Below are 14,768 nucleotides of genomic sequence, written 5' to 3' on the forward strand. Positions count from 1 at the left end.
ATGCCAGCCTGGGTGACAGAGTGAGAGTCTGTCTCAAAAAAAAAAAGATTTCTGAGGTGAACATAGATTTTCATTTCATCTGAATAAATATTGATGAGTCAGACTGAATTGTTGCATGGTAGGCACATGTTTATCTGAATAAGAAACTGTCAACATCTTTTCTGAAGATACTCTATTATTTTGAATTCCTTCTAGCAGTCCATTCAAATTGTCTCACCTCTGTGTCAGCATTTTATATTTAAAAATTTTGTAATTTAATTTTTGTTTTACTTCTGTTTGTTTTTCTCTAAGACATCTCCTTAAGAATTTTCTTAACACTTACCTACCTTATCACCACAGTTCTGGCCTGGGGATGCTTTTCTTTTCCAACAAAGGAGACAGATTCATCCTTTTGCACGGATTCATCGTTTGCACTGTTGCTTCTGAGCCCACACTACACTCCCAAGCAGACTTATCACATCTCTCTTAGTACAAGCGAGTGTCATGGTTAAACATTTGTTCTGTGCACCATGGTTGCTTCACCTCAAATTTGAGTAAGAAATGTAGCCTTTCCAATTTCAGCTTCCTTCTGTAAGAAAGAAAATATTATCTTGTCATTCACATAAGATTTTCAAAAAGATAATCACATGACATATTTATAGAGCACAGCACACTTTCTACCACATATCAGGTGTTCAATAGGTTAAATATTAATATTTATTATTTATAATATTTTCCATAGATAGGTCACAAAAATAGTGGTACACAAACAATCCACCTGCTTTTCTACATGTGTATGCCGCATTCCAGCTAGGCAGGACATGTAATAGTTCTAGATAATGAACTATAGAAAAAATTATAATGTTGGTTGAAACATACATACTACTCTCCAGTTATCTCATCTCCTGCTATGATAATCAAAAGGCTTAATGTTCCAGCAGGTGCAGAAACAGATGATGATACCTTCATCAGCAGGTGTCTTTGAGTGACCACATACAGCTTTTCACTTAGCCAGACAACCTGTATGACAGACATGTAGTAGCATAAGTAAGAAATAAATCTGTAGGATGCTGAATATTTATCTTCCAAAATATCAGATTCTAATACTTGGAATTGGTAAATTATACCTTATATGACAATTGCTTTGCAGTTATGATCAAATTAAGGATAGTGAGATGGAGATTAATCTAAATTATTCAGTGGGCTGTAAATGTAGTTACCAGTTCCTTCTAAGATGAGGGCAGGAAAAATGATAGATTAGAATATTTTAAGGGCCTGTTACTCCACAGAAACACAAAAAAGCAAGCAAAAACTGGCACAATCAACTTTGTTTGAACTCTGGAAAATAGTCAAGGATCTACAGAAACAAAGAGAATGATGATTCAAGAAAAAGGTGACCTCACATGACATTTTTAGGAAGTATCTGTTAAACTGCTATGTGACCACAAGTAAAGAAACAAAGACATCAGAGGCCACATATGATAATAAATATATTCTTTCAAATATTTTAATAAAACTCACTAAATAAACAACTGCACTCAGAGCAAGCAAAAACAAATGAAACTGGGGGTAGGAGGGGAGATAATTTGACTTCCAGAATTACCATACTATAATTTTAAAAATATCAAACTTTCAGCCAAAAATAAGAGACATATGAAGGATCAAGAAACCATTTACAATTTACAAGAAAACTGAAATTGTCCTGAGGAAGCATAAGTGTTATACCTAGATGACAAAAATGTTAAATCAATTGCCTTAAATAGGCTCAAAGGGATTAAGGGGAAAAATTGACAAGGAACTAAAGAAAACTAGGACAATAGTGTTTCAATACATAGTAAATATCAATTAAAAATACAAATTACTTTTAAAAAATCAGAATTTCTGGAGCTGAAAATTACAATGAGTGAAATAAAAATTCACCAGAGGGTTTTAACAATATTTGACAAAAGAAGAAAAAAAATCAGTGGATTTCTTTCCTTCCTGCCTCCCTCCCTCTCCCCCTCCTTCTCTCCCTCCCTCCCTCCCTCTGTCCCTTCTTCTCTTCCTTCCTTCCTTCCTTCCTTCCTTCCTTCCTTCTTTTCTTCCTTCTTTCTTTTTGAGACAAAGTCTTACTCTGTCACCCATGCTGTAGTGCAGTGGTGTAATCATGGCGCACTACAGTCTCCACCTCTTGGCTCTAAATGATCCTCCTGCCTCAGCCTCCCAAGTAGCTGGGGCCACAGGCATGCACCAATACACCTGGATACATTTTCTTTTTTGTTTGTTTGTTTTTGAGTCAAGATTTTGTCATATTGTCCAGGCTGGTTTCGAACTTCTGAGCTCAAGTGATCCATCTGCCTCAGACTCCCAAAGTACTGGTATTATAGACATGAGCCACCATGTCTGGCCAAATCAATGAATTTCTAGACATGTCAATTAAAGCAATCCGGGCTCAGGAGAAGAAAGGAAAATAGAATGAAGACAAAATGGAAAGAGCTTGAGACCTCTTGCATGCCATCAAGTATACCAACGTGAGCACAAATAGAGTGCAAGAATGAGAGGTCAAATGAGGAAAAGTTGGTAAGAAATATTTGAAGAACTATGGCCACTAACTTCCCAAACTTGATTAACTTCCTATATAGGTGAAAGTTTAGAGAGGTGTTTGGGTCATGAGAGCTCAGCTCTCATGAATGGGTAGATCCCTTCATAGGATAATAGATTAATGAATTCATGGGTTAATGTATTAATTAGTTTTCATGGGACTTGGACTTGTGGCTTTATAAAAAGAGGAGATCTGAGCTAGCATGCTCAGTCCTCTCACCATATGATGTCCTGTGCTGCTACGAGACTTTGCAGGGAGTCCCCACCAGCAAGAAGGCCCTCACCAGATGTGGCCCCTCAACCTTGGACTGTTTATTCTCTAAAACTGTGAGAAATAAATTTATTTTTAAAAATAAACTATCTAGTTTTAGGCATCCTGTTATAAGCAATATTAAATGAACCAAGGCAATTAATGATGTTGAACAACTTTTCATATCCCTGTTGACCTTTTGTATGCCTTCTTTGGAAAAATAGTTATTCAAGACTTTTACCTATTTTTAAATAGAATTAATTTTTACTATTGATTTGTAGGAATTCCTTATACATTTTATTTTTTCAGATGGGGGTCTCATTCTGTCACCTGGCTGAAGTGCAGTGGCACAATCATGGCTCACTGCAGCCTCAGCATCCTGGCTTCAAATGATCCTTCCACCTCAGCCTCCTGAGTAGCTGGGACTATAGGCATGCACCACCATACCTGGCTAATTTTTAAAACTTTTTGTAGAAATGGTGTCTCACCATATTGCTCAGGCTGGTCTCAAACTCCTGGCCTCAAGCTACCCTTCTGCTTTGGTCTCACAAATGTGAGCTACTATGCCCAGCCCTCCTTATACACTTTAAATAGTAACACTTACCAAATGTAATGTTGGTAAATATTGTCTCCTATTCTGTAAGTTGCCTTTCTATGTTTTTGATGGTTTCCATCACTATGCAGAAACAGTTTGTTGTAGTTCCACTTATTTTAGCTTTTGTTGCTTGTGCATTTGGTGTCATATTCAAGATATCATAGCCAAGGTTAATGACAAAAAGTTTATTCCTTAGTTTTTTTTTCTAGGGGTTTCAAGATTCAAGTATATGTTTAATTTTGCATCTATTTGAATTTATTTTTGTGTATGGTATAAGATAAAGATTTGTTTGAGTAAAATATTTTGCAAAGATCCTACTTTTGCATGTAGATATGCAGATTTCCCAATACTATTTCTTGGAGAGACTTTCCTTTTATCATTATGTATCTCGGGCTCCCTTGTCTTCCATATGTCTATCTTTATAGAAATGTAATACTGTTTTCTTTACTGTAGTCTTTGTAATATATTCTGAAATCAGAACTGTAATGTCTCCAGCTTTTTTCTTCTTTGTTGGGATTGTCTTGGCTATTTAGAGTCTTCTGTGGTTTCATATTAATTTTAAGACTATTTTTCCATTTCTGTAAAAAGATGCCATTGGAAATTTCAAGGTGGTCGCATTGAATCTGTAGTTTGCATTTCATAGTATGAGCATTTTAACATCATTAATTCTTCCAATTCATGAACACAGATATCTTCCAATTTATTTGAGTCTTCTTCAATTTCTTTCACCATTTCTTGTTATGTTTTAAGTGTATGTCTTTCACCTTCTTGGTTAACTTTATTTCTAAGTATTTCATCGTTTTTCATGTTGTTGTAAATAGGATTTTTTAAACTTTTTTTCAGGTAGATTATTGTTAGTGTATAGATATGCAACTGATTTTTGTGTGTTGATATTGTATCCTGCAGCTGTACTAAATTCATTAGTTCCAACAGGTGTTTCCTAGTAGTTTTTAAGATTTTCTGCATATAAGATGACATCTTCCATGAACAGAGACAGTTTTGCCTATTTCAGTGTCTTTTATTTCTTTCTCTTACCTAATTGTTCTGGTTAGGACTTTCAGTACTATGGCCAATAGGAGTGGTATGAGTGGGCATCCTTGTCTTGTTTCTGATCTTAAAGGAAAAATCTTTCAATTTTTAACCTTTGAGTATGATACTAGCTGTGGGCTTTTTATACAGGCTTTATTATGTTAGAGTACATTTCTTCTATATCTAGCCTGGTTAGAGTTTTTATTATTGAAAGGTGTTAAATTTCATTGAATACTTTTCTGCAACTATTCAGATGATCTTGTGATATTTATCATTCATTCTGTTAATGTTGTCTTTCATATTAATTGATTTAAACCATGCTTTCACCCTAGAGGTAAATTCCACCTGATTATGGTGCATGATTATTTTATTGTGCTATTGTGTTATATTTACTAGTATTTTGTTCAGGAATTATTACCTACAGTCATCAGAAATATTGTCTGTAATTTCCATTTCTTGTGGTACATTTTCCTTGTTTTGAATATGAGAATAATGCTAGCCACATAAATTTAGTTTAAAAATGTTCTTTTTTCTTCAGTTATTTGGAAGAGTGTGATAATAATTAACCTTTCCTCTTTTTAAAAATGTGTGGTAAATTTCACCAGAGAAGTTATCTGGTTCTGGGATTTAATTTGGGGGAGGTTTTTGATTACTGATTCAATCTCTTTACTCATTATTGGTCTGTCTAGACTTCGTATTTTTTTGTGATTTGGTCTTGGTATGTTTTATGAATCTAGGAATTTATTCATTTCTTCTTGGTTATCCAGTCTTGGTAAAAATTGTTAATAGTAGTCTTTTATAACCTTTTTTACTTTGGTGGCATCCGTTATAATTTCACATCTTTCATTTTTTAAAAAATTGAATCAAAATTTCTCTTTTCTGCTTTAAGTCTAGCTAAGCATTTGTCAATTTTATCTTTTCAAAAAACTAACTCTTACTTTCACTGATTTTTCTATTAGTTTTCTATTTTTTAGTTTTTTTCTGCTCTCATATTTATTTTTTCCTTCCTTCTTCTAATTTTTAATTTAATTTGTTCCAGTTCTTTGAAGTGTACAGTTAGATTGTTTATTTGAGATATTTCTTCTTTAATGTAGCCATTTATTGTTATAAACTTCCTTCTTAGTACTGTTTTTGCTACATCCCATCAGCTTTGGTATGTTGTGTTTATGTTTTCATTTGTCTCAAGATATATTCTTTTTTATTATTTTATTTTATTTTTAATTAAAAACAATAATTATATATATTTAAGGGGTAAAGAGTATTTCAATATATGTGTATACTGTGGAATAATCAAATTGGAATAATCAAATCAGAATAATCAGCAAACCAATAAAATCAGAGATGAAAAAGAAGACATTACAACTGATACTAAAGAAATGCAAAGGATGGTAAGAAACTGCTGTAGACAATTATATCCCAACAAATTGGATAGAATTTATAGATAAATTCCTGGACATATAAAACCTATTAAGATTGAATTTAAAAAACAGAATATCTGAACAGACCAACAACGAGTATTTGAAACTGAGTCAGTAATAAAGTCTTTAATCAAAGAAAAGTGCCGGACCTCATGGCTTCACTGCTGAATTCTACAAAAAAAAAAAAAAATTAAGTTCTTTAGAATTTTTCACAAACTATAGAAAATAATTGAAAAGAATGGAACACTTCCAAACTCATGCTACGAGGTGATAATTACCCTAAAACCAAAACCAGACCAAGACACAGAGAGAAAGAGAGCTACAGGCCAATATTCCTGATGAGTGCAGATGCAAAAATAGTCAACAAAATGCTAGCAATAGAAACTCAACAGCACATTAAAAAGATCATTCACCATGATCAAGTGGGATTTATACCAAGGATGCAAGGATGGTTTAACACATGCAAATCAATAAATGTGATACATCACATTAACAAAGAAAGGATAAAAACATGACTATTTCAATAGATGCAGAAAAAGCATTTGACAAAATTCAATCCCTTCATGATAAAACCTCAACAAATCAGGTATAGAAGGACTATAACCTTCATATAATAAAGGCAATATACAATAAATCCACAGCCAACATTGTATTGAATGAGAAAGAGTTGAAAGCTCTTCCTCTAAATTCTCAAACAAGACAAGGATGCCCACTTTCACCACCACCATTCAGCATAGTACTGGAAGTTTTAGCAAGAATAATTAGGTAGGAGAAAGAACAAAATGTAGTGAAATTAGAAAGGAGGTAGTCAAATTGTTCCTGTATGCAGATGACATTATCTTATATGCAGGAAATCCTAAAGACTCCACCAAAAAACTGTTAGAAATAATAAACAAATACAGTAAAATTGCAAGATAAAAAGACAACATACAAAAATTAGTAATGTTTCCATACATCAATATCAAACTGTCTGAGAGAAATAAAGAAAGCAATCCCACTCACAATAGCTACAAAAAATAATAAAATACCTAGCAATAAATTTATCCAAGGAAGTAAAGTATATCTACAAGGAAAACTACAAAACAGTGATGAGAGAAATTGTAGCTAACACAAATGGAAAAACACACCATGCTTATGGGTTGAAAAAATTAATATCATCTATTAAAATGATTATAGTGCTCAGAGCAGTCTACAGTTTCAATGCAATCCCTATCAAAACACCAATGTTATTTTTCAGAGTTAGAAAAAAGCAATTCAAAAATTCATATGGAACCACAAAATACCCTAAATAGCCAAAACAATCTTATGCAAGAAAAGAAAAAGCTGGAGACTTTACACTATCTGACCTTGAAATGTGCTATAAAGCGATAGTAACCAAAACAGCATGGTATTGGTATAAAAGCAGACACACAGACCAACAGAACAAAATAGAGAGCCCAAAAATAAATGCAGCAATTTACAGCCAATTGATTTTCAATAAAGGAGTCAAGAGCACTTAATGGGGTAAAAACAGCTTCTTCAATAATTGGTACTGGGAAAACTAGATATCCACATGAAAAAGAATAAAACTAGACTATCTCTCACCATATACAAAAATTAACTCTAAATGAATTAAGGTCTTCAATGTAATACCCGAAATTATAAAACTACTAGAAGAAAACATAGGAAAATGTTTCATGACATTGGTCCACACAAGGATTTTTTTAGAGAAGACCCCAAAAGCAGCAACAACAAAAGCAAAAAAATTAATAAATAAAATAAATAAATAAATAAATAAATAAATGGGACCACATCAAACTAAAAAGCTTTGGCACAGCAAAGGAAACAATCAGCAGAGAAAAGAGACAACATACAGAATGAGAAAAAATATTTGAAAAGTACACATTCGACAAGAAGTTGATATCTAGAGAAATGTAAATCAAAATCACAATGAGATATCACCTTGCCCCAGTTTCAAAATAGCTATTAACAAAAAGATTAAATATAACAAATGTGGCAAAGATGTGGAGAAAGGGAAACTCTTACTGTTGGTGGGAATATAAGCTAGTAGAGTCATTATGGAAGACAGTATGGAGGTTCCTCAAAAAATTAAAAATAGAACTACTACATGACCCAGCAATCCAACTACTGGGCATATATCCAAAGGAAATCAAATCAGTGTGTTAAAAAAAATCTGGACTCCAGTGTTTATTGCAGCACTATTTGTAATAGACAACATATGGAATCAACCTAAATGCCCATCAACAGATGAATGGATAAAGATACTGCCGTATACATACACAATAGAACACTATTCAGCCTTATAAAAGATGAAATCTTGTCATTTTCAATAACATGGATGAATCTGGAGTACATTATATTAAGCGAAATGTTGGGCACAGAAAGACAAATACTGCGCCATCGCACTTATATATAGAATCTAAAAAAGCTGATCCCAGAGTTGAAAGTAGAATACTGGTTAGCAGCAACTTGGGAGAATAGTGGAGAGGAAGAGATGGTGAAAGGTTTGTCAGCAGGTACAATCTTACAATTAGATAAGAATTAGTTCTGGTACTCTATTGTGCAGTAGGGTGAGTCTAGCTAACAAAAATGCATTATATATTTTCAAATATCTAAAAGAGGGGATTTTGAACATTCTTACAACAAAGAAATGATAAATGTTTAAGGTGATTCATATGCTAATTTTCATCAACGTACAATGTATACATTTGTCAAAATACCACATTGTGCCCCATAAATATGTACAATTATTATGTTTCAATAAAAGGAAGAATATCCTGCTGTATTTGACAAGATGGATGATCCTGGAGGACAATATGCTAAGTGAAATAAGCGAGTCATAGAAGGACAAAATACTGCATGATTCAACTTACATAAGGTATCTAAAATAGACTTACAGAAAAAGAGAGTAGAATAGTGGCTGTCAGGGGCTGTGGTGGGAGTGGGGGAAATAGGGGGCTGAGTTATGGTTAAATGGGTATAAAGTTTCAGTTATAAAAAATGAATACGTTTTCGAGACCTGGTTACAACAGAGTGCCTATAATTAACAATACTATATTGTACACTTAAAAATAGTTAAAAGAGTAGATCTTATAATAAGTGTTCTTATCACAATTAAAAGAAAAAAAGCCATGATGTTGAAATAAAGACTAATGGACATGGGAGATAATAATTTTAGATGCAGAGTTAAATTGGGCTCTCTGAGTATACAATATTTAAAATGACATGTAAGGAAAGAACATGGTAGGCAAAGAGGCCAAGATGGACAGCATTCTGCGGTGTGAATGTGCTTCTTGTGTTCAAGAAATAAACAAAGATTAATTTGCTGGATCATAGAGAGCAAGGAGAAATTTGGAAGAAAATGAAAGAAGTGGCAGCAGAGAGGTTAAGCAACTTTTGTAGGCCACAGTTAGAAAATTTACTCTAAGTACAATCAGAATCTAGATTTGGGGCATAAAAGCAAGATTTTAGTTTTATACATGTTATTTTTGAGACATCAGTGAGAAGTTTAATAAAAACCTGGAAATATAAGCATCTCAGGATGGAGCATTAAAGAACACCTATAATCAGAGTACGAGTACAAGATAAAAAGCCAACAAGGAAAACCAGCAGAACATGCAGCAAAGTTGGAGAAAGAAAATACCAGTTAAACCACACGTGTTTATAGCAGCTTTATTCATAACTGCCAACACTCGGGAAGCAACCAAAATATCCTTCAGTAGGTAGATGAATAAAGTGTGATACCACTTGACAATAGACAATATTCGGTGCTAAAATGAAATGAGCTATCAAGCCATGAAAAGATATGGAGAAAAGAGATGCATATTACTATGTGAAAGAAGCCAATATGGAAAGGTTACATACCATATGATTTCAACTATCTGACATTCTGGAGAAAGCAAAACTGTGGAGACAGAAAAAGATCAGTAGTTGTCGGGGTAAGGGAAGAAGGAAGAATGAATAAGTAGAGCATAGAAGAGCTTTAGAGCAGTGAAACTACTCAATATGATACTATAATGATAAATACATGTCATTATACATTTGTCCAAATCCATAGAAGGGACAACAGCAAGAGTGAATCCTAATGTAAACTATGGTCTTGGGATGATAATGATGTGTCAATGTAGGTTCATCAACTGTAAAAAAATGTAGCACTCTGTTGGAGGATATCGACAATGAGGGAGGGTATACATATGTGTGGGCAGAAGGTATATGGGAAATCTCTGTACTTACCTCTCCATTTTAATGTGAACATAAAGCTGTTCTTAAAAAGTCTATTCAAAAATAAATTTATACTATAATACTAAATTAATTACTTAAGTCCTTTATATAAAAACTAGCCACACTCCACTTACTTCTGAGTAAATTTCTCCTTCTAATGCCTATGTGCCCACAAGGGCATAAACATGTACATTTTTGTGGGCTTGTTGGTGTCCCTGTTTAACAAGTATGTTTGCACTGGAATGTGGTAGAGAAAATGCAAGTGGAACAAGTGAGTGAACCAAATGTCATTAGTAAAGTTTGACCAGCAAGTTCCAAAAATCCTAACATTTCCCTTTAGCCTTCCTCGTTCAGGTGTTACATTTCTGAGAATGTTTTATTTTTATTACATAATTGACTTCTAAAGAGGTAAGAATATCACCTCATGAACTTAAATGTATTGTGGGGTTTCAAATGTAACTCATTGCGTGAGGAAGGTCTGAGATGAGTGAAACATTTTTGTGTATACAACAGTGTTAAAATTCCAATCTTATAGAAATTTTTGCCTTCTCAACACTTTCTTGAATGCATTCTTGACTTCTCTGTTCCTAAGGCTGTAGACCACAGGGTTCAGCATGGGGATGATCATAGCGTAGAACACGGATGCTATTTTGTCTGTGTCCATGGAGTGGCTGGAGCTGGGCTGCAAGTACATGAAGATGACTGTCCCATAGAAGATGGAGACTGCAGTGAAATGAGAGGCACAGGTGGATAATGCTTTTTGGTGTCCCTTAGCTGAATGCCTCTTCAAGATGGTGATGAATATGAACAAGTAGGAGATAAAGATAACTAGAAGAGCAAAAAAGATATTAAAGCTTGACATAAAAACCAGAATCGCCTCACTAATGTGTTTATCAGAGCAAGACAGAGCCATGACTGCTGGAACATCACAGAAAAAGTGATGGACTTAATTGGACTTACAGAAAGAGAGACTGAATATGACCCCAATGTGGAATGAGGCATTTAGGAAGCCACAGACATATGAGCCTAGGGCCAGACGAGCACATACACTGGCCGTCATGGTGGTGGTGTAGTGTAGGGGTTTGCACACTGCTGCATAGTGGTCATAGGCCATTGAGGCCAACAAGTAATTTTCCACAGTGGCCAAGGCTACAAAGAAGAACATCTGAACAGCACATGCATTGTAGGAGATGACCTTGTCTCCTCTAAGGAACCCAGCCATGACCTTGGGAGTGACAGTTAAGGAGTATCCAAAATCCACCAGAGACAGGTTACTGAGGAAAAAGTACATGGGGGTGTGGAGATAAGAGTCCATCAGGATCAGCATCATCATCCCCACGTTCCCACACAGAGTGAGGAGGTAGACGAAGGTGAACAAGATAAAGAGGGGGACCTGTAGTTCTGGGGCATTAGTTAGTCCTAGAAGTATGAACTTTGTCATTTCTGTACAATTCTCCATCGGTATTATCAGGAATCATAAGATGTCCTGTAGCAATAAGAAATAAAGCAATAGAGTGATAAACAAAAAAGAGATTTAGAAATGTATAAATACTATATGCATTATGTAATTAGAGCAACAATTCATACTTCAAAATTCTATAGATCTAAAGCATAGGCTTAATAACAATCTTTAATGAATTATCTACACAGTTGCAATCTGTTGAATCCAGGGGATCTTTATAAATAATATCCCAATGTTTCCATTTTATAAATTTATAAACTGCTATGTAGTATATTTAATGATGTGTCCAAGATGACGCATCTGGAACTAATTTTTCTGCCAATTCCGTTTTCCCTAATCCAGTAAAACTTATATATTTATGTTGCTCACATACTGGGAACTGCTCTAGGCAATTTGCATGTATATTGATTCCTCTCAACAATATAATGAGGTTGATTAGTTATTGCATTTATTTAATTTGTGAGGCTCACAAGATTAAGTCATTTATTCATATATACACAAGTGTTAATAGTCAAGCCTATCTTCTGGCTCAGGAGAGTTGTTCTCAAGTTCAATGGTCTAAATTGAATCTAAATCAAATTGAATGTGAAGCAATTTACAATTACTCATTGTCTTTGTTGGTGCAAACTTGGGCAGGTTTCACAGTGAGGTAACTGAGAGGAAAATGCACATTAACGGTCTCAGGACAGCTGGAGAAGTAGAGAAATGTACAACCAGCAAAGGCAATTCTGAGGGGAAGGCAGCATCAGATATAGAGCTTGGGATTGGGAAGAGGAGCATATCAGCCCTACCATTTACTACTTAGGCAGCATCGGTCCCAGACTAACTTCCCTGAACCTTGTTTATTTTACCTGCAGAATGAAAATATTAATGAGATCAACCTCAAGGCATTATTTTGAAAATTCAATGAAATAATACATTTTTACAACAATAAACAAAATGTTAAATGTTTAGCACAGTCTGATGAGAGCTAGCTATAATGTTATTGTTAGAATGGAATGATGATCTCTGTTAGTTTCATAAAGGAGGATGGCAGGGCTTTGTGTGTTGGTAAATTTTGAAGTCTTGTAGCCCCTTCTTCAATTTGTCTTTCCTCACATACTAGGGCTACTGAGATTTTCTGTGCCTCCCAATAACTCTCATTCTGTCTTTTTTTCACACAAATGATTGACTGCTCCAGCAATTCCATGTGAACCATTCTTCTGTTTAATTTCTTCCTTGAAACTTACATTTTAGCTCGGTTTCGCAGCATCTCCTTTACTTAAACACATTCTTTTCTTTCATTTTTGCCATCTCTTAGTTGAATGCAGACCCTTATAGTTTAAAATGCATCGTTCGTGGGTTTCCTTTAGTCTGCAGATCTGCAGATCTGTTTTGGTGGCAGGTTCTGAGTTGTAAAATTATTATTTAGATCGGTTCTTGCATATGAGTAGTGTTTTAAATTAGAAAGGGCATTCATCCTCTAACTACTATTCATCTGCTAACTACTATTGCCTACTGTCTTTCCACACTGCGTAAGTTTAGCCCTTGAAAGCCTTATGTTTGCCAAACTTAACTCACATAACCACTTTTAGAATATACTATGTTCTACAACAGATGTTAAGAACTTTTTATATAAATGTTTACGTGTGTGTTTGTGTGTGATAAGTATTATTTTTATTACTATTTTACCATTACGAGAATTTGATATTTGAAAAGTTTTGTGATATTCTACAATTATACAACTAATATGGAGAATAGTCAAGATTCACAACTGAAACCAAGTTCCAACCTAATCAAAATTTGTGCTTTTAGCTACTTCACAATGAGCATGAGATGTGCTAGTCATAATAAGGATGAGATTATGGGGGAAAGGTTACAATTCTGTATGCATCTTGCTAACTTATTTAGTTCCTTTTATAGTCTGAAGAGCTGTCAATTCACACTTCTGTTATTTTTGTTTGTTTTACTTCCAGTAGAAGCCTGATAGTGAGTAAGATGAAATTACCACCTACTTAATCAGCACATCATCTATCTTATTTTTTTCATCTTCTTTAGGGAAGCAGTATGATATTTCACAAGTATCACTGAACACCCTACCAATGGAAGTTTTGACATCTCTATACTCCAGCCTCAGCATATGTTTTTATAAAAAGAAATTTAAAGCATCTACTCCTGTTCTAAAATAATATAGTATCTATAGCTGTCCCACTGCTTTTGCACGAATTCCCTGTTTTACTAAATGTACATGTGGAACATAGAAGCTTACCTTGCGCCTGGAAAAAAAGAGATAGTCTATCCTGAATACTAAGTCTAAAGTTGGAAATTCAGTCATGGAATAATGTATAAATACCATTAGAAAAATAATCTGTCTCAGGTAGTGGTCAAAAGGCTCCAAGTTCTCTACGGCAAGGAAAGACAGAATAAAAAAACACTAACATCAATAAACTAAATTAAATACAACTGCTATTGTTAGGAATGAGCTCTAACACATAAAGCGTTCACTATGTGCAGATTCTCTTTTATGTATTTTGCATACATTAGCTCAAAAAAGTAGAAAGTAAAGGTGTATTGTAGGTGAAAAATAGGATTCCATGTAAGCTTTGATTTTGCTGTGTGTGTATGTGTGTGTGTACATATGCATGTGGTCACCCATTATGGGTCACAATGTAAATCATGTGGATTCCTTATTTTTAAAAATCTAAAGCTTTCAATCAAGAGCCTCTGAATAGCCTGTGCAAAGTTAGGCATGAGACTGTGCTTCAGTAACACAGAACCATGTATTTTTTAATGTGCTCATTGATCATTTGCTGACTCATTTATTTATTCATTTATTCATTTAGATATATTCACTCATTGCCTCAACAAATATTTAGAGTGCCCTTCATTTTCTAAATGCTCTTCTAAGCACATGGATTTTTTGTGTGTATAAGGTTATTTTGTTTTTTGTTTTTTACTTTTAAGTTCAGGGATACATATACAGGCTTGTTACATAGGTATGTTTGCATGATGAGGGTTTGTTGTACATATTATTTCATCACCCAGGTATTAAGCCTGGGACCCATTAGTTATTTTTTCTGATCCTCTCCCTCTTCCTACCCTCCACCCTTCGATAGGCCCCAATGCCTGTTGCCCTCTAAGCATATGAAGTTTAAATGATGAGAATAGTACCATCTTCTATTATTTGAATAAAATCACCATTTTTCTAATTAATGGAGATTGTTGTAACACCTGGACTGTGGCTAAATAGCGTGA

The 14,768-nt window shown here is 34.3% G+C and overlaps 2 protein-coding genes across 6 annotated transcripts in view; both read right to left on the minus strand.

Annotated features, from left to right (window-relative positions):
• Positions 1 to 14,768, minus strand: part of LOC101007728 (olfactory receptor 10Q1) — a 238,786-nt gene that overhangs the window by 207,323 nt on the left and 16,695 nt on the right. For 2 of the 5 annotated variants that reach the window (XM_031653588.1, XM_021925716.2), the window contains 2 exons: positions 859 to 999; positions 323 to 568 (listed from right to left, as the gene is read on the minus strand). The gene's annotated coding sequence lies outside the window, so the exon portion shown is untranslated. The remainder of the gene's footprint in view (positions 1 to 322; positions 569 to 858; positions 1,000 to 14,768) is intronic. The other 3 variants (XM_031653589.1, XM_031653590.1, XM_031653591.1) reach the window with 2 other exon arrangements.
• Positions 8,033 to 14,521, minus strand: LOC101004265 (olfactory receptor 5B2). The gene is given in 1 exon segment (XM_003909809.5): positions 8,033 to 14,521. A coding segment is annotated over 1 exon segment (930 nt). The 5' UTR covers positions 11,532 to 14,521; the 3' UTR covers positions 8,033 to 10,601.

The sequence above is a fragment of the Papio anubis genome, chromosome 12, assembly GCF_008728515.1.
Source record: "Papio anubis isolate 15944 chromosome 12, Panubis1.0, whole genome shotgun sequence".
Classification (NCBI taxonomy): Eukaryota; Metazoa; Chordata; class Mammalia; order Primates; family Cercopithecidae; genus Papio; species Papio anubis.